The sequence below is a fragment of the Saprolegnia diclina genome, assembly GCF_000281045.1.
Source record: "Saprolegnia diclina VS20 unplaced genomic scaffold supercont1.31, whole genome shotgun sequence".
Classification (NCBI taxonomy): domain Eukaryota; phylum Oomycota; class Saprolegniomycetes; order Saprolegniales; family Saprolegniaceae; genus Saprolegnia; species Saprolegnia diclina.
The window spans coordinates 117,674-137,729 of record NW_008246098.1 but is presented as its reverse complement, the minus strand read 5'-3'; the positions used below and the strand labels follow the sequence as shown (position 1 = coordinate 137,729).

General features: G+C 59.8%; 8 protein-coding genes across 9 annotated transcripts in view; 4 read left to right on the top strand and 4 right to left on the bottom strand.

The window, feature by feature from the left end:
* The window catches only part of SDRG_09649 (hypothetical protein), a gene marked incomplete at both ends in the record, with an annotated part of 1,231 nt that extends 1,075 nt beyond the window's left edge, over nt 1-156 (bottom strand). The window contains one exon of the mRNA XM_008615597.1: nt 29-156. Coding sequence (XP_008613819.1) covers nt 29-156 — 128 coding nt within the window. The remainder of the gene's footprint in view (nt 1-28) is intronic.
* The window catches only part of SDRG_09648, a 4,772-nt gene extending 3,227 nt beyond the window's left edge, over nt 1-1,545 (top strand). The window contains exons 1-2 of the mRNA XM_008615595.1: nt 878-1,202; nt 1,248-1,545. Coding sequence (XP_008613817.1) covers nt 922-1,202; nt 1,248-1,515 — 549 coding nt within the window. The 5' untranslated portion in view covers nt 878-921 and the 3' untranslated portion in view covers nt 1,516-1,545. Of the gene's footprint in view, nt 1,203-1,247 lie in introns of the transcript that reaches the window.
* Nucleotides 1,546-1,720: 175 nt separating this feature from the next.
* Nucleotides 1,721-2,044, bottom strand: SDRG_09647 (hypothetical protein; the record flags this gene model as incomplete). Its single annotated transcript, XM_008615594.1, has 3 exons — nt 1,721-1,852; nt 1,894-1,945; nt 1,998-2,044. The coding sequence occupies 3 exons, from the start codon at nt 2,042-2,044 to the stop codon at nt 1,721-1,723; spliced, it is 231 nt and encodes a 76-aa protein (XP_008613816.1).
* Nucleotides 2,045-2,975: 931 nt separating this feature from the next.
* On the bottom strand, nt 2,976-5,096 carry SDRG_09646 (hypothetical protein). The gene is made up of 8 exons (XM_008615593.1): nt 5,025-5,096; nt 4,954-4,978; nt 4,905-4,912; nt 4,632-4,860; nt 4,487-4,591; nt 3,761-4,441; nt 3,551-3,721; nt 2,976-3,499 (listed from the first exon to the last, which is right to left on the bottom strand). The coding sequence occupies exons 1-8, from the start codon at nt 5,081-5,083 to the stop codon at nt 3,425-3,427; spliced, it is 1,353 nt and encodes a 450-aa protein (XP_008613815.1). The 5' UTR covers nt 5,084-5,096; the 3' UTR covers nt 2,976-3,424.
* Nucleotides 5,097-5,559: 463 nt separating this feature from the next.
* SDRG_09645 (hypothetical protein) lies at nt 5,560-7,990 on the bottom strand. Its single transcript, XM_008615592.1, has 8 exons — nt 7,876-7,990; nt 7,788-7,812; nt 7,735-7,742; nt 7,438-7,690; nt 7,284-7,388; nt 6,529-7,233; nt 6,306-6,488; nt 5,560-6,168 (listed from the first exon to the last, which is right to left on the bottom strand). Exons 1-8 carry the CDS (start codon nt 7,947-7,949, stop codon nt 5,716-5,718), a joined length of 1,806 nt encoding a protein of 601 aa, XP_008613814.1. The 5' UTR covers nt 7,950-7,990; the 3' UTR covers nt 5,560-5,715.
* A 1,756-nt stretch (nt 7,991-9,746) lies between these two features.
* SDRG_09644 lies at nt 9,747-11,857 on the top strand (the record flags this gene model as incomplete). 2 transcript variants are annotated; one of them, XM_008615591.1, is made up of 8 exons in its annotated part: nt 9,747-9,811; nt 9,861-9,885; nt 9,930-9,937; nt 9,981-10,221; nt 10,264-10,365; nt 10,410-11,099; nt 11,139-11,309; nt 11,453-11,857. In XM_008615591.1, 8 exons carry the CDS (start codon nt 9,747-9,749, stop codon nt 11,831-11,833), a joined length of 1,683 nt encoding a protein of 560 aa, XP_008613813.1. In that variant the 3' UTR covers nt 11,834-11,857. The 2 variants fall into 2 exon arrangements, with proteins under 2 accessions (XP_008613813.1, XP_008613812.1); XM_008615590.1 differs by having other exon boundaries at nt 11,361-11,857.
* Nucleotides 11,858-12,361: 504 nt separating this feature from the next.
* On the top strand, nt 12,362-17,175 carry SDRG_09643 (hypothetical protein). Its single transcript, XM_008615589.1, has 28 exons — nt 12,362-12,556; nt 12,601-12,717; nt 12,771-12,879; nt 12,922-13,038; nt 13,082-13,139; nt 13,186-13,192; nt 13,239-13,530; nt 13,575-13,872; nt 13,916-14,053; nt 14,099-14,149; nt 14,195-14,313; nt 14,357-14,454; nt 14,497-14,623; nt 14,667-14,747; nt 14,791-14,901; nt 14,942-15,055; nt 15,098-15,208; nt 15,250-15,318; nt 15,358-15,431; nt 15,473-15,590; nt 15,635-15,818; nt 15,864-15,968; nt 16,011-16,134; nt 16,180-16,262; nt 16,303-16,457; nt 16,503-16,658; nt 16,702-16,853; nt 16,902-17,175. The coding sequence occupies exons 1-28, from the start codon at nt 12,393-12,395 to the stop codon at nt 16,945-16,947; spliced, it is 3,378 nt and encodes a 1,125-aa protein (XP_008613811.1). The 5' UTR covers nt 12,362-12,392; the 3' UTR covers nt 16,948-17,175.
* Nucleotides 17,176-17,965: 790 nt separating this feature from the next.
* SDRG_09642 (hypothetical protein) lies at nt 17,966-18,870 on the top strand. Its single transcript, XM_008615588.1, has one exon. The coding sequence runs from the start codon at nt 18,086-18,088 to the stop codon at nt 18,794-18,796; it is 711 nt and encodes a 236-aa protein (XP_008613810.1). The 5' UTR covers nt 17,966-18,085; the 3' UTR covers nt 18,797-18,870.
* The last annotated feature ends 1,186 nt before the right edge of the window (nt 18,871-20,056 follow it).

The following is a 20,056-nucleotide window of genomic DNA, read 5'->3' as shown; positions in this document are numbered from 1 at the left end:
GTTTGTCGGCGCGACCGCGAGGGTGTACGTCGCCGTCGCGTGCACGACGCGCTGGTCAAAGTCGACCCTGGCGGCCCAGTGCAGGTGCGAGTAGGCGCCTTCGGGCAGCGCTGCGTGCACGGCCGAGGCCACGGAGCTCCAGTCTTCGCTCTCCATCGCAGTCGGTTGACACACCACGTGGACGAGGCAGGAAGTTGAATGCTACATTGCGGCGATGCCATTGGCTGCGCCATTTTGACGCCGTCAACAAGCACGAATAGCCGACACTGGCGCGTTTTATACAAACCGGATTCGAACGTTTCGAACATTCTGGCTGCGTGCCACCTGAAGGACAGTCAGTTGGCCGCAAAGCATCGCTCTACTACAAGCATCACAAGGGCGCAAGGTACAAGCGATACAACGAGTGTCGTGGCTTTGCTTGGCGCAATGCGGAGACGATAGGTCAAGTTGCAGGTGGGCGAGTCCGGGCAACCGTAACGCCCGAGCACGTGGCGAAATCTCGTGTGTCCATGACGCAAAACTAGATCTCGGAGGTCGATCGGCACGTTCAGAGCTATTCCGCATGCTTCGATTGCGTAGTCGCGGCAGCAGCAGCACTGCTTTCCATAGCATGATCTCTTCTGGTGCTGCCTCGCTTGCCGCTGTTAGCAAACTTGACCCCACTACAGTTTAGCTGCAAAAATAATATTTGCAAACCAAAGAGTGTCCTTACTGCACAAGGAGATCAAGGCAGGCTCTGGCGATGCAATTGACCAAGCCGTGCGCAGGGTCGTCACTGGCACACACGAAGGTTACGTCACCTCCGTTCCTGACGCCGCTGTTTTAAACACTGCAACGGGCTGCATCCGTATACCTGTTTTCATAAACGACTCGGATTGTGGCCACACCCACAGAAAGGCCCGCTTCTTGAACCGACTGTTGATGTTTGCGCTCGGTCGACGTCGCGCGACCGCTTGTGGCCGGCGATGGCTCCATGCGCCAGCTCTCAAGCTCTCGAGCCCTGAGGCCATGGAGGCCTTTGGTGCCGGCCTTGCGCCGCACGTGCCATGCCCTTCGACCGTCTTCCTCGTCGGCGACCTCGGCTGCGGCAAGACGTGCTTCGCCCGCGGCTTTGTGCGCGCATGGACGGACGACGCGGATATGCACGTCACATCGCCGACGTATCTGCTTCTCAACACCTACGACGACGCGGCCATGGCGCGGTGCGCAATGCTTTTCTGACGTCGTCTGTGCTGATATGCTCCTAGATCACTGTATCACATGGACCTCTATCGACTCGACAGCGTCTCGCCTGTTGACGCCAAGGCCTTGGGCCTCGAGGATGCGTTTGCGTCGAGTGTTAACTTGATTGAGTGGCCTGACCGACTCACGCCTGACCTTGTGCCAGGAGACCGCCTCGAGGTTCACATTGCGTACACCGACACGGAAGATGAACGAGCCGTGCAGCTCAAGGCCTTTGGTTCGACATGGGAAAGCGCGCTTCGCTGGTTCGAGTCCACGCAGGTTCAGCGATAGCTTCATCTAATAGAGAAGGTGGGACACAAAAAGGTTTTCGAGTTCTGTTGCCAAATGGCCCGTCATCCAGAGAACATTGCAATCAACCTCGCGCTATCGAGGTGATTCCCTCATCCTACAACGCGCTGTATGAAGTGCGGTCACTGTGATCCATCGTGCAAGAGCAAACAAGGCCAATTCATGATGAAGCCAGCTCGTCATAGCATTAGTTGGTGGGCGGCTGGTACGTGTTGGCGTCGTTCCACTCGTCGATCTTCTTCTTGATGAACTCCATCACGACGGGGCTCGGATCGATGAAGAGGTGTGTTTCGTCAAGGTCTTGGATGATAAACTTTTTCTACATGCAGCGTGAGGCAAGCGCCGTCATCGGTGTCGCACCTGCCCAGGCACCGCGTTGAGGTGTTTGAGGTACTGCTTCGTCGGCGGATCGCTATAGCCATCGTTAGCCCACATGCTCGCAGCGGCCCTCGACGGCTACGCACCACTTGACAAGCACGCCCGCGCTCGCGTCCACCCCGCTGCGTCGCATTGCTCAACTCCACCGCAGGCGCGACATCCGGACTTCCGTATAAACCTCTGACAATATATCTATACATATTTAAAGATAGAGGTGGTTGACCACCAAATGCGCCAACAAGCAACATTCTATCCAACAAGAGTCCTAATATTATTCCGTCGCGACGTACAGCAGTAGAAGGTGTGCTTGTGGTAAGACCACTATGCGTCATTGCGAAGGAAGGCTCTTTACGGCTACCAGCGCTCGCTGGTTGCGGGCTATAATAGGGTTAGGTGTACCAGCCAATTGAAGTTGCTATGGCTTGGCTGGGACGGTTGTACAGCAATCGCGAACGTCGGGTGCCAGCGTCGCGCCTTGATGGACGATGGATGGCGAGAGCTTGCGCCATTCGCAGGGAGAAACACGCAGCATTCTTCCTACTACGACGTCCAAACGAGCGGTCGCTTCCACGTCATGAAGTGCGGCGTGGAGCGCGGTTTGGTCGGGCGACCGTGCACTGAGAACAGCAAAGCACGTGAGGGTATGCGCGCACGCCAGCTCTTGTCCGTGAAGCGTAGACGCGTTGTTTGTGCCAACCTTATGCCTTCGAAGCCATGAAGCATGTAGCAGAGCTGCGTTCGTGGTCGAGTTTAGCCACGCAGTACCGCTAACACACCAGGTAGACGCAGCACCGCCTTGGGCTCTACATTCGAGGTGCAATCTTGCGTGATTTTCCCACGCGATCGCGAGTGCCCCTCTCTCTGCTTCCGTCCGTGGGCTCCTTAGACGCCCGTGAGTCATTGCCGCGCCGATCGATACATAAGCGTGCGCGTCGATGCGACCTGTCACTACGAGCCATGACGATGCGATGCAAACAGCATGCAGCACCCGAGACACGACGTTGCTACCGAGTACGCCTAGTCCAGCACGCACCAACGACCACGACCGAAGCGAGAGCACGCAATCCATGGTCCCACAACAGTCGTATTGTCCGCATCATCATCGCCAACGTAGCTTACATGTCGGCATTGCACTCGTCCAGCAGCACGCGGTCGTAGATCATCTCGAGATGCAAGTCGGTCGACTCGGCGTGGACGTTGGCCATGCGACGTGTCGCACCGTCCGTTGGGTCGTACGCTGCTGTCGTCACCAGCACGTCCCGCGCCAGCAGCACCACCAAGCTCGCATCTTGGCGTCGCCAGAGCGTTCGGAAGCCATGACCGCGCTCGGTCGGATGGCGAGGCCATACAAACACGTCCAGATGCAGCCCGTCGACGTCGCTCCACCCGACATAGTGGGCCAAGGCGCCATGCGGCCACGTGTGCATCGCATGCGGCATGTGGTCCAGCGCAAAGGCGGTCGGCGGCGACGGCCACGCCGGCCATCGGCTCTGCACCTACAGAGCAAGATGAGTCATCGGTTCATTGGCCGCACGGCCACTGGACGATCTCGTGTCATTGAAATATCGTCCCGTGACACTTGGTGTTTCTATGGATTTTTTTACGCGCGACACATTTTCTGTGCCGGCGTCCGACGTACCGAGAAGACGTGGCCGTCAAGGCAGAGACGGAGACCGCACGCGCCGAGCCAGCTCCAGAGCACGTCGAGAAAGGACGGCGTCTGCAGCGCACGGACGATCGGCGTCGCGACGCGCCAGGCCCAGACGCCACCGTAGACTGCGTCTGGTGGCATCAACGGTTGCGTCCGCGCCTACGTGCTGCGTCAGCGCCGTCGCCCGACGTGTCGTACCACGTGCGACGTCTGCAAGATGCGGGCAAAGACCGCAAACCCGATCGCGTGCGAGGGCTGTGGAACGGTTGGCGGCGGCAGCTGCGCCGAGAGACTGCTTGTGCTCTCGCCGAGCGTCGCCAAGACCACGTCGAGGCTTCTCGCGAGCGACTCGACGGCGCGGTTGTACGCTTCGTGGAGCTCCGTGTTGTCGTAGATGCTGCCGTCGTACCGCCGACAAAAGTCGTGGATCCTCGACGACGACGTGATGAGCCGGCAGAGGACGGCGAGCGCAATCGTCTCGAGGCGCGAGGCCGCGTCGTCGAATGGCGCGAGCTGACGCAAGAGGAAGAGAGCGGGCGGCTGGCGCACACCAGGCACATGACGGGCGGCCTCGGCCCAGACGCGCGCCTCGATGGCCGGTGCGACCGCTGTGACGGGCACCTGCGCGCAAAGTTCGAAAAGCTGGAGAAGCCGCGCGGCCGTCTCTTGCGTGGACGAGCGCGGCAGCTCGGCGTACTCGACGACCCACGGCCGAGTAATCTGCGCGGGTGGCGTCGACGGCGCTGAGCACGACGTGGACGGCGATAGCGACAGCTGCTTTGCGCGCGCCCGGCGGTACGAGGCGATGGTGAACGGCGTTGACGCAAGGTTGTCCAAGATGCGCACGCGGTGGGCAGCCAGTCGGTGGCAAAGGTACACCTACGAGCGCCGACGCTGCCGCATCGTCGGGTGTGCGTATCGTACGTGGAAAACGTGGCGCTGACTGCGCTTCTTGCTGCTTGAGCTGCTCTGCCACTCGTAGTGCCACCCGTCGCGCCCTTGGTCGTTGAAGTGGAAGCAGTCGACGCCCTACATCCCATGTTCTTGCGGCCAGGACCAAGAAACCTACGTCGTGTCGGCCGCGGACGCCCATGAGCCAGACGCCCGTGGGGTTGGCCGAGCTGCGCACGTCCCGCGGGTCAATCTCCAGCTCGGTTGTGACGCTGTCGCTTGAGAGGCTCTCGAAGCGAGCGAACGCAATGACGCCGTCGGTCGTGGCCACCCGGACGCTCACGGATCCACCGCAGCCGCGGCTACCGCTATGCGGGCAGCACTCGGGGCTGCAGTGCGGGAAGCAGCTACACACACCTCAAGCCGCCACGCCAGCGACACGAGAGCATACCGCACGGGCTACGCGGGCATGAGCTGCGACAGGTATCGATCCAGTGTACCTTGAGCCCTTGGTTGTGATGGCACCTAGGAGCATGCTGCAGCGAGCCGTGGTCTCGACCGACAAGCGTACCGGACGTAGCTCTCGTTGAAGACGCGCGGCCGCATGCATCCCTGCCGGAAGAACTCCATGTATCTTGTCGACTGAAGACAGCCGTCTCTTGGAGACCACTGCATCTTTGTATGCTCGTGGCACCGAGCCAATCAGCGCTGACCGATGTACAAATTTGCTCTTTCAGAGTCAGAAGACCAGCAGGACGCGCTAATGCGATTACTTGGACGAGCGAGCGTCCTAGGTAGACGACGGCCGTGGGTGCAGCTGGGCGAGGGTCATGGCGACTCTTCCGGAGCTTTCAGACTCCAACGACCTGGCGCGCGAACACGCTGCACCCCAGCACCTTCGCGATCGTCATAACAGGATTATAAAGAGTAGACGTTCACAGGTCCCGAGGTCGGGGCTCGGTGACGGCAGATATCACGTGGTATGACGTTGTCCATTCCCGTCATACTTGGTCCTTCTCGCTTTGCGCGAGCTGCATTTAAAGCCCAGCTTCGAATATCAGGCGACCACGAACCAACGACACCCTTTCTCCAGTACAGCGTAGAGACCTGGCTCCATTACAGCGTAGGGACCTCCACGCGCCGTGTACCTCGTAGAGTTGGCCTGCATAAACTCTTTGGCGGTTTGCTCCGACTCAGATCTCGGTGGACCGTTCAGCGAACGTCATAGATACTCGTCATAGTGTCGGAACAACAATCGCGTTTCATTCGTCGTCGACGTGGTGGCGGAGGTAGACGACGTTGGCGTGGAGCAAGACGCGGGAGCGGGGCATGCGCTCGAGACACTCGATGCGCACGTCGGCCGTCGAGCCGAAAAAGTCGATCGACGGCGCCGGGACGACATCGACGACCGCGCAGACATCGAGCCGATCTGGCGAGTGGAGGCGCAGGTCGAGCCGGACAATGTAGCAGTGCGGGGAGGCCGATGCGGTGCCGGGCCAGCTGTACAGATGGAGATGCAGCTCATCGTCGTCGTTGCCGTCGTCCGAGGCCAATGCGGCGGGTTGGGACGCCCACGCGACGTAGTCACCATGGAGCATGCTGGCTTCGTTGAGCAAGGTCGACTCGCCATTCGGGAAGGCTTGGAAGACGTGCGGGCGCTGGTCGAGCTCGAAGCGCGTCCAAACAGCCGGCCACAAGGTCACGTGACTTCGCACCTAAGAGGCACACATCCCGTCATCAGCACCCGTCATATCGTCCAAGCCAAGGGTCGAAATTGTCCATCGACACTTGGGTTTTGTATCGAATTAAATAAACGATCCCACGGCAAATGGATGGCCACGTTCTCACGTACATGCAGGCTGCGGTCGTCGACGCAGAGGCCGAGACCGTACACCATCGAGAGCACCTTGTGCACGTCGAGGAGGCGCGGCGGGGCCGCCGGGGCCCAGCGCCGAACGTCGGGCGTCGCCTCGTGCCAGACCCAGACGCCGTTGAAGCCGTGCGACGTGAGCATCGGCGCCACAAACCCTTGCGTCTACGGCGACCTTAGCAGGAGCGACGTGCAGGTACGTCACCATGTAAGACTCGCGCATGACCTTGACGAGCGTCGTGTAGCCGACCGCGTGACTGGACGACGAATGCGCCGGCGGCAGCTGCTGGGCGACGCTCGCCAAGCTCTCGTCCAAGTTGCTCAGGAGCGAGTCGATCGTCGCCGAGAGGGTGTCGACGGCCATGTTGTAGACCTCGTGCAGCGCGACGTTGTCGACGACGGCCGCGTGGTGCCGGGCGCAGAAGGCCTCGACCCACGTCAGCGTCGATGGGTGGAACCACCACGCAATCACGTGCAAGGCGACGGTGACAAGCGCCGGCGGCGGTGGGTGCTGTGCTCGGACACCCTGCAGCGGCACGATCGGCGGCGACGGCCCGCGCAGATGCCCATGAATGCGCTCGTGCAACTGGCTCAAGATCGTGGCTTCCGTGACCTCCCACGCGTCGGCGAGAACGTCGATCGTGATCGAGTCGCAAAAGGTAAAGAGCCGAAGGAGACGCAGTGCCGTCTCTTGTGTCGACGACTGCGGGAGTACGACGAGCTCCACGGGCAGCGGCGTCGAGGCGAACGGCTGCGGCGCCGCCCGTGCCCGCCCGCGCACGGCGACTGTCGGTCCCTTGATCTTTGCTTGGCTTTTCGCCCGGCGGTACGAAGAAAGCGTGAACGGCGGCGATGTCAGAACACGCAGCACAACGAGCGTACCCGCGTCTTCGCATCGAAACAGGTATACCTACGCGGGTGATGTGAACTATTTATTGCATAGACCATGGCATGCCGTACGACCAAGTGGTGCAACTCGGAGCGCTTCTTGGTGCTCGAGCCGCCGTGCCAGTCGTAGTGCCAGCCTTCGCTGCGCTTCTCGTTGAAGTGAAAGCACAGCTGGCTCTACAACCAAGCGTCTGTCGCAAAGCAATCGAGCGACAGAGATGGTTACGTTATCCATGATTTCAGGCGCGCCTTCAAGCCACTTGCCCGTGAGGTTGGCTCGTGACCGCAAATCGGCCGCCATCTCGGCGCGCTGGACAGAGTCGCCGGCGGCAAAGGTCGGTGCGCTTGCAGTCTGGAAGCGTGCGTAGGCCACGGTACTCTTGGCCTGGAGCGGCGAGAGGACGCGGACGCTCACGGACGTGCCGCAACCGCGGTAGTACGTGTGCTGGCAGCAGCTCGGGTCGCAATGCGGAAAGCAGCTACGAGGTGGAGGAGTGGGATGCGCCGGCGTGCCGCCACGTACCGGATGACCTACGCTCGAATGAGTTTTGGAGAGGCGTCTGCAAGCGAGTCTACCTTGAGGCCTTGGTTCTGGTGGCACCTACAGTTGTGGTGGCGATGCATGAGCAGCTGACTGCAGCGACGACAAGCAGGCAGTGGCTACCGGACGTAGGCTGTGTTGAAGACGTCGGGCTTGGTGCATGTGGTCCGGAAGAAGACCGCGTCGATCGTGGCCATGACCAGCGACCGCAGGACCTGGAACCGACTGTCTCTTGGATTTGCCTTGGGGTTTGTATCGATTGCGTTTCGGTTGGTTTCGGACATCATTACAAGTAGCCAATCAAATGCGTTCCTTGTGCCGAATTCTACCCGTCGAAGTTCGAAGTCCTTGCGGAAGAAGACACTGTTGACACGCAACTTTTCACGCGCGAGTCGCTTCGCAAGCAAGCTACGATGGTTTGGTTTACTTCATCCATGCTCATGGACAGTCGTGCCTTCATGTATCCATGCTTTCGAGGCTCAAATGGTCGATGTACACGCGTAGTCGTGCGCTCATCCAACACTCTATATTCAACGATGTCACCAGCGCAGACTCCACTTGGATGTAACGGATGTGTCGTGAACAGCACCGGGTAAAAATACCCGACAAGCTAGAAACGTGCGGCTCAAATACATTGCACGATCGAATGGAACCCCCGACTCGTTGCGATCCTCGCACGACGACCATCCCTTGGCCAAAACAGTTGCGTGATCCAAGTCCACGACAAACACCGCGGAAGAGTCGAAGATAGGCGAAGTTCTACTCTCAGATATCATTTCAGAGATGGACCCTCAGCGGTGCGATGAATCAACAAGGAAAGCGCGGTCTGCGGACCCACCGACAGGGTACGGGAGGCGTCGTGCAGTGGGCCAACGACCAAGGAAGCGTCATGACGAGCATCTCCGTAGCACCCAGAACAGCAACCTTGCGGATGTGAGCGCATTCCAGCGAAAGATCCATACACTTGTGGATAGTATGTTGCCGAGAAGCTGCAATCCCTGCGATCATTTTGACCACTTCTGAGGGCAACACTTGACGTGGGGCACAGGCGATGGTGCGCCGTGTCATCGGCGCTTTGTTATCATGCGCTTGGATGTCCTAGTAGGGACCCTAGTACAGTGGAGTGCATCCGCAGGAAAGCTTGCGCATTTTTGACTTGGCACGGGAACGACGACCCCTATGTCCTCGCATAGTGACTCTGGTCTTGTACCGTGCGTATGCCCGTATGTTGGTGCGAAATACTGCTTCTCACGATACGATGGCGCGTGCACCACAGCGCAGACCGCCTTCCTCCGACATTGATCGAATGCACAGAGACGAAGGTGTCGGCTCGAAGCTCCACATGACGACGCCCAAACTCTCTGCATTGCGAGGTGCGCGCATAATGTTCACTGTGTCAAAGCGCTGCGCTTGTCGATGCATCCGTGCCGACCGGAGCGATAAACTCGTTTTACAAAGCTGCTGCGGCGTCTGGGGCGACTAACGCTGCTACGCGGTTCCGTGACGTCTGTGGACACTAAACAAGCATATGGTTGGTTGTCTCGCGCCTTCGTGTCAGTTTTACGTACTAGAATCACGGAATCCAACGACCATTTTGGTGAGCTTGGCGGACCAGCTACCAGATTTGTCCTTGTAAGTTTTGCATCCGGCAATGTGCAAGCAGGAATAATACACTGATCTTCTCTCGTACTGCAGTGGGAATCCAGCTCATGATGACCAAGTCGGCGATATTTCCGACAAAAGTGCAGTGCAGCGACGGTGGGAACTGCTGGCTCTGGTCCACACAAAACCAAAACGGCGGTTTGTCGTTCACTGCTGTACTAAGCGACGCTGGGGTAACCACCACGCGAGCCACAAGCCTGGTTGGTCTCGTCCACGGACCGACAGACAATATGGTTTGCTTCTGTCGAGACACAGTACATCTGGAAAGTGGTCGTCGATTGGGCAGCATACAAATCGAGAGCTGGGCACAAGAGACATTTTTGAAAAAGCCCATGCGACTTGCGTACTTCCGGCGCGACTGCGACCGTGCAGACGTCTTTGAGTCGAGCTACCTTCGGTACGTCTGCCGTGAACGCTGGACCAGGCCTTCATGCTGTCCCCCGCAGCTGCCACCATGCCCAGGGCCTCAAGGTACCACGACCGTTCGTTCATTTGTCGTCTCACGATCGGCGTAGGTGCTCCGGTACGCAACGAAGCAACGGTCGCGGGCTCACGGACGCCCGTAGATGCTTCCCGCACTGCCGCCCCGCTTGCTGCCCCCACAGTTCGTACCGCAACTGTGGCGCGTCCGTGAGCGTCCGCGTCACCGGCGTCGATGCGACGTCCGTCGTGGCATACGCTCGCTTTGAGAGCGTCGGGGCCGCCCATCGCCCGCCGACGATGCTGACTGCGCTGCGTAGCGACGTCCGAAGTCGCACCGAACCCCGTGGCACGTGGCTTCTTGGTGTCGTCGTCGCCAGCACCGATGTACGTTACTGACGCTATGATAGCGGTTCGAGCGTGGTCTAGGGCATCGTGTTTGAGTTCAACCGCAAGCGCTCCGACGGATGGCACTACGATTGGCACGGCAGCTCCAGCACGCGGAACCGAAGCCAGAAGCACGTCCTCCAGGTCTACACCCAGCGAAAGGAATGCTTTCCTTGACACGTGCATAGACGTACCTCTTTCAACAGAGCGTTGACGACCACCTCACACTCGTCGCGACGCTGGCGTCTTCGCCGTTCACGATTGCGTCGTACCGCCGGGCCAAGATCGTCGTCGCCAACGTGCCGCGACCGGTTCCGTCGCTGCTGTCGGCGTCCAGCAGCAGCGCCATCTTTGCGTCAACGCACCAGTTGGACGTCGAGTACGCCGAGCTGCCGCGCTCGTCCACGCAAGAGACGGCCGCGCGGCTTCTCCAGCTTTTCGAGCTTTGCGCGCAGGTGCCCGTCACGGCGGTCGCACCGGCCATCGAGGCGCGCGTCTGGGCCGAGGCCGCCCGTCATGTGCCTGGTGTGCGCCAGCCGCCCGCTCTCTTCCTCTTGCGTCAGCTCGCGCCATTTGACGACGCGGCCTCGCGCCTCGAGACGATTGCGCTCGCCGTCCTCTGCTGGTTCATCACGTTGTCGTCGAGGATCCACGACTTTTGTCGGCGGTACGACGGCAGCATCTACGACAACACGGAGCTCCACGAAGCGTACAACCGCGCCGTCGAGTCGCTCGCGAGAAGCCTCGACGTGGTCTTGGCGACGCTCGGCGAGAGCACAAGCAGTCTCTCGGCGCAGCTGCCGCCGCCAACCGTCCCACAGCCCTCGCACGCGATCGGGTTTGCGGTCTTTGCCCGCATCTTGCAGACGTCGCACGTGGTACGACACGTCGGGCGACGGCGCTGACGCAGCACGTAGGCGCGGACGCAACCGTTGATGCGACCAGACGCCGTCTACGGTGGCGTCTGGGCCTGGCGCGTCGCGACGCCGATCGTCCGTGCGCTGCAGACGCCGTCCTTTCTCGACGTGCTCTGGAGCTGGCTCGGCGCGTGCGGTCTCCGTCTCTGCCTTGACGGCCACGTCTTCTCGGTACGTCGGACGCCGGCACAGAAAATGTGTCGCGCGTAAAAAAATCCATAGAAACACCAAGTGTCACGGGACGATATTTCAATGACACGAGATCGTCCAGTGGTCGTGTGGCCAATGAACCGATGACTCATCTTGCTCTGTAGGTGCAGAGCCGATGGCCGGCGTGGCCGTCGCCGCCGACCGCCTTTGCGCTGGACCACATGCCGCATGCGATGCACACGTGGCCGCATGGCGCCTTGGCCGACTATGTCGGGTGGAGCGATGTCGACGGGCTGCATCTGGACGTGTTTGTATGGCCTCGCCATCCGACCGAGCGCGGTCATGGCTTCCGAACGCTCTGGCGACGCCAAGATGCGAGCTTGGTGGTGCTGCTGGCGCGGGACGTGCTGGTGACGACAGCAGCGTACGACCCAACGGACGGTGCGACACGTCGCATGGCCAACGTCCACGCCGAGTCGACCGACTTGCATCTCGAGATGATCTACGACCGCGTGCTGCTGGACGAGTGCAATGGCGACATGTAGGCTACGTTGGCGATGATGATGCGGACAATATGACTGTTGTGGGACCATGGATTGCGTGCTCTCGTGGTGTCCACACCCACCGCGAGACGAGATCACTTGTGTTTTGGCTCACAGCGTCAGGGCGGGTTGCTTCCTTCGTCGTCATGGGCCAGCCAAAGTCCCAGAAACGTGTAACTGGGCAGGCCATGTGTCGTGGGCGTTGGATGCAGAGCACTGTGTTGAAGCATGACACCGCAAGGGCAGAACAATCCGAAGACACAGCACGTTCGGTGCAAACTTGCATGTAGTGCACACCGGGTTGTCGCTGCAGCGCACTGCCAGGATGACACTAGGGGAAGGGTTTTGCGTCGGCTCATGTCTACGAACGCTCTGGAGCTTCAACCTCTGGTGGCGACAGGTCCACCATGAAGTGGCAAGAGGCCATCGCTTCACTCGTTGATCGACTACGGCAGCACTGCTGCGTCGCAAGGACCTGGTCGGCCATGCCGCAATTAAACCATTAAATTCGGCAGATGCCACACGACAATTGGCAGATCTTCCCAAAATCCGAGTTGGTGACATGGAGTACCGACGTGGCTTCGGGACGCTGCGGGACGTCCGCGTCATCGGCTTCTACAGCGCGCTGGACGCGCGCTCGGAGCGGCCGTGCGTCGTGTACGTCATCGAGGTCGCCCACGTGCCCATGGAAGGCATGGCGGCGCCAGTCTCGTTCCTCGTCTACCGGTACGTCCGACGACCGGCGCGGCCATGTGCTCAGCAGGCTGCAGGCGCTACTCGCAAATTGCCATCTTGGCCTCCAAGCTGCACTTTCACCCGTCCGTGGGCCTCCCGCCCAAGTACGCGCTGCAGCCTTTCCCGCTCACGGACGAGCAGCTCTGCCACCGGTCCGACTCGATCATCATAATCCATCGATCGATAGTATCTCACGCTGGCGCAGGTACGAAGGTCTTCGCCACTTTGTCGAAGAGGTCTTTCTCGAGCTGCGCCAAGCGCACCACGCGGGCAAGCACCACGATGTCGAGTCGACGGCTGGCCTCGACATGCAGGTCCGTCGCGCGTCGGAGGCCAAAAGCCCAATGGCGCCGTAGACGTACTGCGACTTTGTGTCGGCCAACAAGAACCGACCGCCGGCGCCCGTGACGCCGCCACTGCCGTCCTGGGCGACGCCGACGGAGCTCGACGTACCTTCCCGCAACCCATCGATGGTACGTTCGGCGAATTGAAGGGACACTGCGTCGACAATGCTAGTCGTCTGGCGGCACGTGGCCCGACATTGAGAGCTACGACAGCGAAGACTTTGGCGATGGTAAGCAGCGTTTACCGAATAGGTCGTCATCACGCGTGCCATGTAGAGACACCGTGCGTCGCCCGAGTCAAAACCAGTAGAACATGCAAATGCGCGTAGGCTGCCGGCTGTGGACGTCGCCAACGCGTTCCGCAACGACGTGCTGCAGGCCGAGGGGCAATGCCACGCGCTATGGAACTGCGTTCAAGCCTATGTGCACGCGGCCGCCGCGTGGAGCCAAGCGGCCGAGACCATGCAGGTGGAGCTCGAGCGATGTGCGCGCCTGCCGTTGCTCGCGAGTGCACCGCGCTTGGCCATGACGTCAGCGATGAATCGCATGGCGGCCTTCAAGAGCCTCGAGCGCGACTGTGGCCGGCATGTCCTCCAGCCGTTGCAGCAGCTCTGTCGACAGGTGCGCAGAGCGGGAGAAGTCGCTTTCATAGGTTCGAATCGCAGGTCTTTCCGGACGTCAAGGACACGTTTTGGAGCCAGAACGAGACTCCGATTGCCCATCCGACAAAGCGCGTCCTAGCCGAACGCGCGCACCTCGCCGAGGTCGTCTTGGAGACCGTGCGCAAGTGCGACGCCTCCCTCGCGACCGCCCAAGCGGCGTGGCTCGCAGCGCAACAGCTGCTGACGACGACCGAGGTCAAGGTCCACTCGGATGCGATGGCCGAATCGGAGGAGACGCCACCGGCGATGCCCGCGCTGCTGCCAGTGACGACCCCTTCGATGGACGGGTACATCTCCCACGGTGCGTTGGCGTGTGGGAAGTAGGCGTGAAGCTCGTCGCCTAGTGTACGTGTGGGGACGCATTCCAGATACCTCGAGCGTGCAGCAGCACTTGGTGTTGCGGCCCACGGAGCATGCGATCTTGCGCGGCCAAGCCATCGCTCAAGTCGCGTCGGGCGGCGAGCGCCTCTTGTACCTCACAGGTCACTTCTTTGAGCCTACGAGCCGAATGTTCGAGGCGGGTGTAGACTCGGGCGATCTCTACAGCTTTGGGCCTGACGAAGAAAAGCGGGGCGACGGTACGTTGGCCAACCCACACCGAAGTACCGTTATCCTTGGCCTAGGCTTTTTGGCGCCACACCTTATCGAGCAGTTTGCGCTGGACAAGGCGCTGAACGGGTCGCGGATCGTGAGTATTGCATGCGGCGCGCAACACGCGGCTGCGATCAGCCAGCACGGCGAGGTACTTGGATGATGGCGCAGGCGGCATCAAGTGCTGCGCGTAGCTGTACACGTGGGGCAGTGGCGAGGACGGACGGCTCGGCCACGGCGACATTCGCGACCGAGCGATTCCACGCAAAGTCATGAGCCTCCTCTCCCAGCGGTCCTCTCCACCGATGCATGCGAATGTGCTCATCAGACTTAGTGTCGTGCAAGCGAGCTGCGGCGGTGCGCACACGGCCGTCGTCACCGCGACGCACGGTCTCTATACCTTTGGGCGTGCCAAGAACGGTCGTCTCGGCCTCGGTGCTGACGTCGCAACGTTCAAAATGGTGCGGACGCATCGATGCGAAGCAAATTCGACTTGATTCGTAGACGCCGGAAGCCCTTGCGTCGCCAGTGGACGAGTGGACCGCGGTGTGCTGCGGCTGGAACTTTACCGTTGCACTGACGCTGGTAAGACAATATTGTGCAACATTCGCAAACGAACGAGATGTAGGCCGGTCGCGTGTACTGCTGGGGCAAGCAGGGCGAGGGCCAGTGCGGTCTCGGGTACGCCAACCAAGACCAGTGCGCGCCTGTTCGCGTCGACGCCCTCGCTCCGTACGAGGTGTGTTTTAAGATATTCCTGCGTACTAAACTGGACGTAGATTGTCCAAGTGGCGTGCGGCTACACGCACACTTTGGCACTCTCGCTGCAAGGCGATGTCTTTAGCTGGGGACTCGGCGAGTACGGCCAGCTCGGCAAGGGCAGTGTGTACCAGGTGCGAACATACTGTACGACCACCAACTCAAAGCGGTCGTAGCCCGTGCCGGAGTTTGTCGACATGAGCCACTGCATGGGTCCCCCTGACCAAGTGCAGACAGTGTACTGCGGCGCGTTTCATTCGGTGGCGACAACGACGCAAAACGTCATGGTAAGCGCCTCGCGATTCGAGCGAGGACCCACCCGTCGTAGCTCGCGTGGGGGCTCAACATGTACGGCGCGTGTGGGCTTGGCCACGTCCAGAACCGCGATACGCCCGAGGTACGTCGTTTACAAAAGGTGGGCGACTAACACGCGTAGCGTCTCGACTGCTTTGATCCGAGCCTGGCGCTGCGCGTGGCGTGCGGCCACAAGTTTACGGTTGCCGTTCAGCTGTATGCCGCCTCGCAGGGTGACGTGCTGAGGTCGAATGTAGGCCACGGGAGATGGTCGAGACGGCGCCGGTCGAGCCCGAGCCATTTGGTGGTGGTGGCCACAGCGAGCCACCGCACAGCGGTGTTGCACGAGAAGAAGAGCTTCGTCGGACAAAAAAGGTCCATTCTGCGACCACCAGCCTGGATACAACGATAATGTGTAGCTCTGGCGGAACCGCATTTTGCGGCACTGGAGTGAGATGAAGGACTCGGCGCTGGCGCAGTCGCTCTGGCGCCAGGGCATTCCGCCCTCGATCCGCTCCACCGTGTGGCCGCTCGCGATCGGAAATGGGCTCAAGATCACGCCCGAGATGTACGACATCTACCGCCACCGCGCCACAAAGGCCCGTACGTGTCAACGACGCTGCTCTTGACGGCGCTCACAAGGCGTAGGGTCGGGCGAGATGCTGCCGACCGAAGGTCGCGAGCACACGGTGATGTTGATCCACACGGATCTGCCGCGCACGTTTCCGTCGCTCAAGCTCTTTGACGCGAGCGGTACGTGGCAAGGCCGCGTCCACTGCTCAAAGACGGTCGTAGGTCCGTACTTTGAGTTTTTGCGCGAGGTGCTCGAGACGTACGCGTGTTACCGGCCGGACCTGGGCTACATCCAGGGCATGTCGTACATCGCCGCGCTCCTCTGCCTGCACATCCCGACAGACCGGTACAGCGTCGGTGGAGAGAAGCTCCCGCCCGATCTACCGCGTAGGTACTTGACGTTTCAGTGCTTGGCCAACGTCATGGTCCACGAGCACCTCTTTACCTTTTACCTGCTCAAGGCGGATCTCTCGCGTATGTTTCTTCTGCTGTTCAATTTGACGAGTCGTTGTAGACGTCTACTATGCCTACTACGACGACTACTTTGCATCGACGCTCCCCGACGTGCATGCGCATCTCATGGGCCTCGGCATCCAGACCTCCATGTACCTCATGAATTGGCTCCAAACGCTCTTCCTCCAAGTACTGCCGCTCGAGGTGGCTTCGCGCGTACTGTTGCTGTTATTGTAGCGATGGGCTATCGGTATCGCGTAGGTCTTTGACTGCTTCCTCCTCGATGGCGTCGGGTTTCTCTTCCGGACGGCGCTAGGCATCATCTCGCTTCTCTCGCCGACGCTGCTCCAGAGCGAGCTCGAGGAAGCGCTGCCACTGCTGCAGCGCCACCATCAGTACCACGCGCAGTGGGCTTCGGTGCGATAGCTTTCATCGAGAGGAGGCACTCAGCGCCTTGTAGACGCTGACGGAAGACCGCCTCTTTGACGCAATAGCGACCACGAGTCTGCCGAGCCGTATCACGACGGGCCTCGACAGCGCAGTGCAGAACGTGTACTTTTACCAGCCGCACCTGCCTGCGGAGCCAGCGCTGTTTCCAACGACCCTCACGCGGTACAGACGACTGGCCAGCTGGCCCTAGTGTCCTAATGCAGCGTGTAGGCGCCGGTCCAATTTCGACGGGAAGAAAGGTCTCCGCTTGTCCTGAGCGCGTGTTTCGATCGACTGGACTTTGTTTGAGGCAGTGCGACGCAGCTGGCGCGTGCGTCAAGTGGTAGAAGACTTGCAACCGCGTCTGCTTTTCAAACTTGCGATCTTTTGCGTCCGGCGGGAGTTTCCAAGCAAACGATTGGTCGAAAACACTTGCCTTTTTCAAATGTATCCAATCACAGCGCGGCGTGGACCACAAAGAGAAGATCTGGTGGCACGTGTCGAGGACTACGTAATCCGTTCGCGTTGGCGTTCCGATTTGGTGCACTTGTGTTGCTGAGTCATTTGTGGTCAGAGAAATTGCCACTGCCATGTTGGAGGCGCCATCTCCTTCTTCGGCAAGACAGCCTCTTCAGAGTGGGCCGACCGGGCCCCTTCGCAGGGTCCGAACCCCGTGCGTAAACAGCTTCTAGCTCCAGTACGTGTGGTTGGAACGCGGACGACGACAAGCCATGCGACACCGGCCTCTGGGAAGCAAGCCAAAAATTGGCGTCGCAACACAAAGACAAGTTCTTAGCGTCGTGAGATCGATATCTGATGAATCGAGCCGCCTGCGCTTGAGCTGCGACATCCAACCAATTCACTCGGGGTACGCGTCGAGGAACCCACGCCACGACCGATCAGGGTCAAGACACGGCGTGCCTTCAACGGTTATCTGGATCGCCGTGTCGCAATTCCCTTAGACAAATACACACCACGTCCAAGGTGCAGTATTGTGGCAGTGCGCAACTAATACACCGACACGGCTGCACAAGCACAGCGAGGGTGGCCGTGTCCATGTCCATGGAAAAGGGAGGATCAAGAAGGAAGAATCCGCGGAAAGAAAAAGGCCACCGGCCTGCGCATGTACGGGCAGTCACAAGGTGGTATATGTGCAGCACGCAGCGATCTGTCTTTGATGCAGCCATCGACAGCGGTGTTGCGGGTGGTCGTGGCTTCGTTCTGGTCGAGCGTCGACTCATTTTGGCGAATTATTTGGCGGGTCCGGATAGGCGCACGACGGAAGGTCGTTTGGGGCCTGCTGAACTGACGACCGAATACCTCTGGAGACTCAACCCAGAAACGTCACAGCCGCCGCCTGCATACAAAGCATATGCAGCCAAGCCGGTGCCGATCCAAACCCATTCAGAGCGCGAATGGACCTGGACGACACCGCCATGGTCCGCCACCGGCGCAAGATGAACAAGCGCAAGCTACGCGCGCAGGAAAAGGCCCGCCTGGCCTCGCTCGAGACGAGCGTCGCCCGTCTGCGCCACGAAACAGCCGACCTCGAGTCGACGCTGAGCGACAAGTTCGCTGAGCACGTCCCGATCAGCGCGCTACTGGGCGTCGTCCAGCGCACCGTGGCCGCGCTCGCGACGGGATGGTCGCCGGCCGTCGCCCACACGCAGGAGGCACTCCTTAGCAGCCTCTTCCGCCCCGACATTGCCTTCAACGGCGCGGTCGTCGGGCCCGTCAACATGATCGAGCGCTGGAAACGATCGTGCCAGGCCGCCCGCGGGTTTGCGATGGCACTCGAGTCGGTCGACGTCGTCGCCCGCCGCCTCGTGCGACTACAACTGCGCGTGGGGTTCGAGTCGCCACGCGAGAGCGCCGAGGCCATGTACCCCGACGTAGAGGCGATCCTCGGGTCGAATCCGTTATTCCGCACCATGTGTCACCGGTCGCCGCCGCCTTTGCGCTGGACGTGCCACGTGACCTTTGACGAACACTTTCGCGTCAAGCGACTCGAGATCGACCCGCAGTACGCGGCGCTGCTCACGGCGCTGTGGCCGCACGTCGACGACGTCATCGAGATCATGACCTATTTGGAGACAAAAGCCCGGTCGCGAACCATTCAGTTATAGTACGAGGTACTAGCATTAATAATAATAGAGTAGTTAGCAAGAAGAAAGTCGAGTCATAACACAACGTCGATCAAACATGGCGATGCTGCCGTAGATTCGACAACGTGTCGTCGTTTGTCAATACGGACAAACCATGTCCGTCTCGACTCGTGGGACGCCACCGCTATAAAACATGAAACAAAACGCACAAAATCTCGCCTTTGCTGCACCGAGCCCATTGTTTCTGAGCCACACAGGAGCAGATTCGGTTTCCGCACTCCCTGGCCAATGTGGTCGATCCGCTCGTCGGTTCGCTTGGAGCGACCGAGCTATTTGCACACGATCGACGCACTATGTCTCTTCGTGAAACTTTGTACCTCGTCCTCTAGGTCGGCGATAGTCTGAATTGGAATACCAACAACTCACTTGTCGACTGAGCATGGGCCATTGGTGCAGCGGACGTTGTCGGAGACTTCATATCGCAGGAACCAGCGCCAAGTGCGTCCTCCTTGTCCACGGCTCCCGTGTGTTGTGGCTGTTCTGTTGTTGCTCTTGCTCGGACTGCCGCGTCAACAGGTGCGTCGGCCTCCGAGAAGAGCGAAGCTGGGGACGCCACAAACGCATACTCGGCGACATCAAATTGGAGCAAATTGTCAAGGATCGACTCCAACGCCAGTATTATGACTTGTAGGTTTAGAGCGCAAGCACCTTGCACACGGTGTGATGTCAAGAAATAGTATTATGCGCAGAACGTCGAGCGCACGAAGAATGACAGAAGAAGAAAAGAAGGATAGAACGAGAAAAGGCGCGACGGCCCCAGTGGCATCGCCATTACCAACCTGAACCTCTTATGAGCAAGCGATCCCGCATTATCACTCGCAAAAACGGCCCACGCGAAAACTCTTGTTTGTCCAACATTTTCGTTCGAGATTTCAAAAAGTGTAAAAAAGGTGACTCAGAAGGCCCAGCGCACGAAGAACAAAGCAAGAGAAGAAGAGAAGTAGAGACAGACGACGCCCCAGTAGAAGTACCATTTCCAAAGTTGTCTTCTTTCAGATTGGACACTCCCAGAAACGGCTGGCAGATGCCAAAGACACTTGTTTTGCTCAGCACTCGGCGATTCAGGAGCTCGTTGATCAGAGCCGTAGACGGTTTCTGGTACATGAAGGCATCGACGTCGAGCACAATTTGTCATCCGCCATCGCAGCCTTGTTTCATTTCTCGTGCTGTTTCCACCGTTTCAAACGCAGTCGCTGATCAAGAAGTAGCCAGACTGCTGCG

Coding starts and splice junctions, on each gene's coding strand:
- SDRG_09646 (XM_008615593.1), bottom strand. CDS start 5,083: ATGGAGTTCTTCCGGCAGGGATGCATGCGGCCGCGCGTCTTCAACGAG. Junction 4,979..5,024: donor TTCAACGAGAGCTACGTCCG/GTACGCTTGTCG, acceptor GCATGCTCCTAG/GTGCCATCACAACCAAGGGC. Junction 4,592..4,631: donor GCGTCCGCGGCCGACACGAC/GTAGGTTTCTTG, acceptor CATGGGATGTAG/GGCGTCGACTGCTTCCACTT.
- SDRG_09645 (XM_008615592.1), bottom strand. CDS start 7,949: ATGGCCACGATCGACGCGGTCTTCTTCCGGACCACATGCACCAAGCCC. Junction 7,234..7,283: donor CCGAGTTGCACCACTTGGTC/GTACGGCATGCC, acceptor TCACCCGCGTAG/GTATACCTGTTTCGATGCGA. Junction 6,169..6,305: donor TCGACGACCGCAGCCTGCAT/GTACGTGAGAAC, acceptor TGTGCCTCTTAG/GTGCGAAGTCACGTGACCTT.
- SDRG_09643 (XM_008615589.1), top strand. CDS start 12,393: ATGGAGTACCGACGTGGCTTCGGGACGCTGCGGGACGTCCGCGTCATC. Junction 14,150..14,194: donor CGAAGAAAAGCGGGGCGACG/GTACGTTGGCCA, acceptor TCCTTGGCCTAG/GCTTTTTGGCGCCACACCTT. Junction 16,458..16,502: donor CGCTCGAGGTGGCTTCGCGC/GTACTGTTGCTG, acceptor GGTATCGCGTAG/GTCTTTGACTGCTTCCTCCT.
- SDRG_09642 (XM_008615588.1), top strand. CDS start 18,086: ATGGACCTGGACGACACCGCCATGGTCCGCCACCGGCGCAAGATGAAC.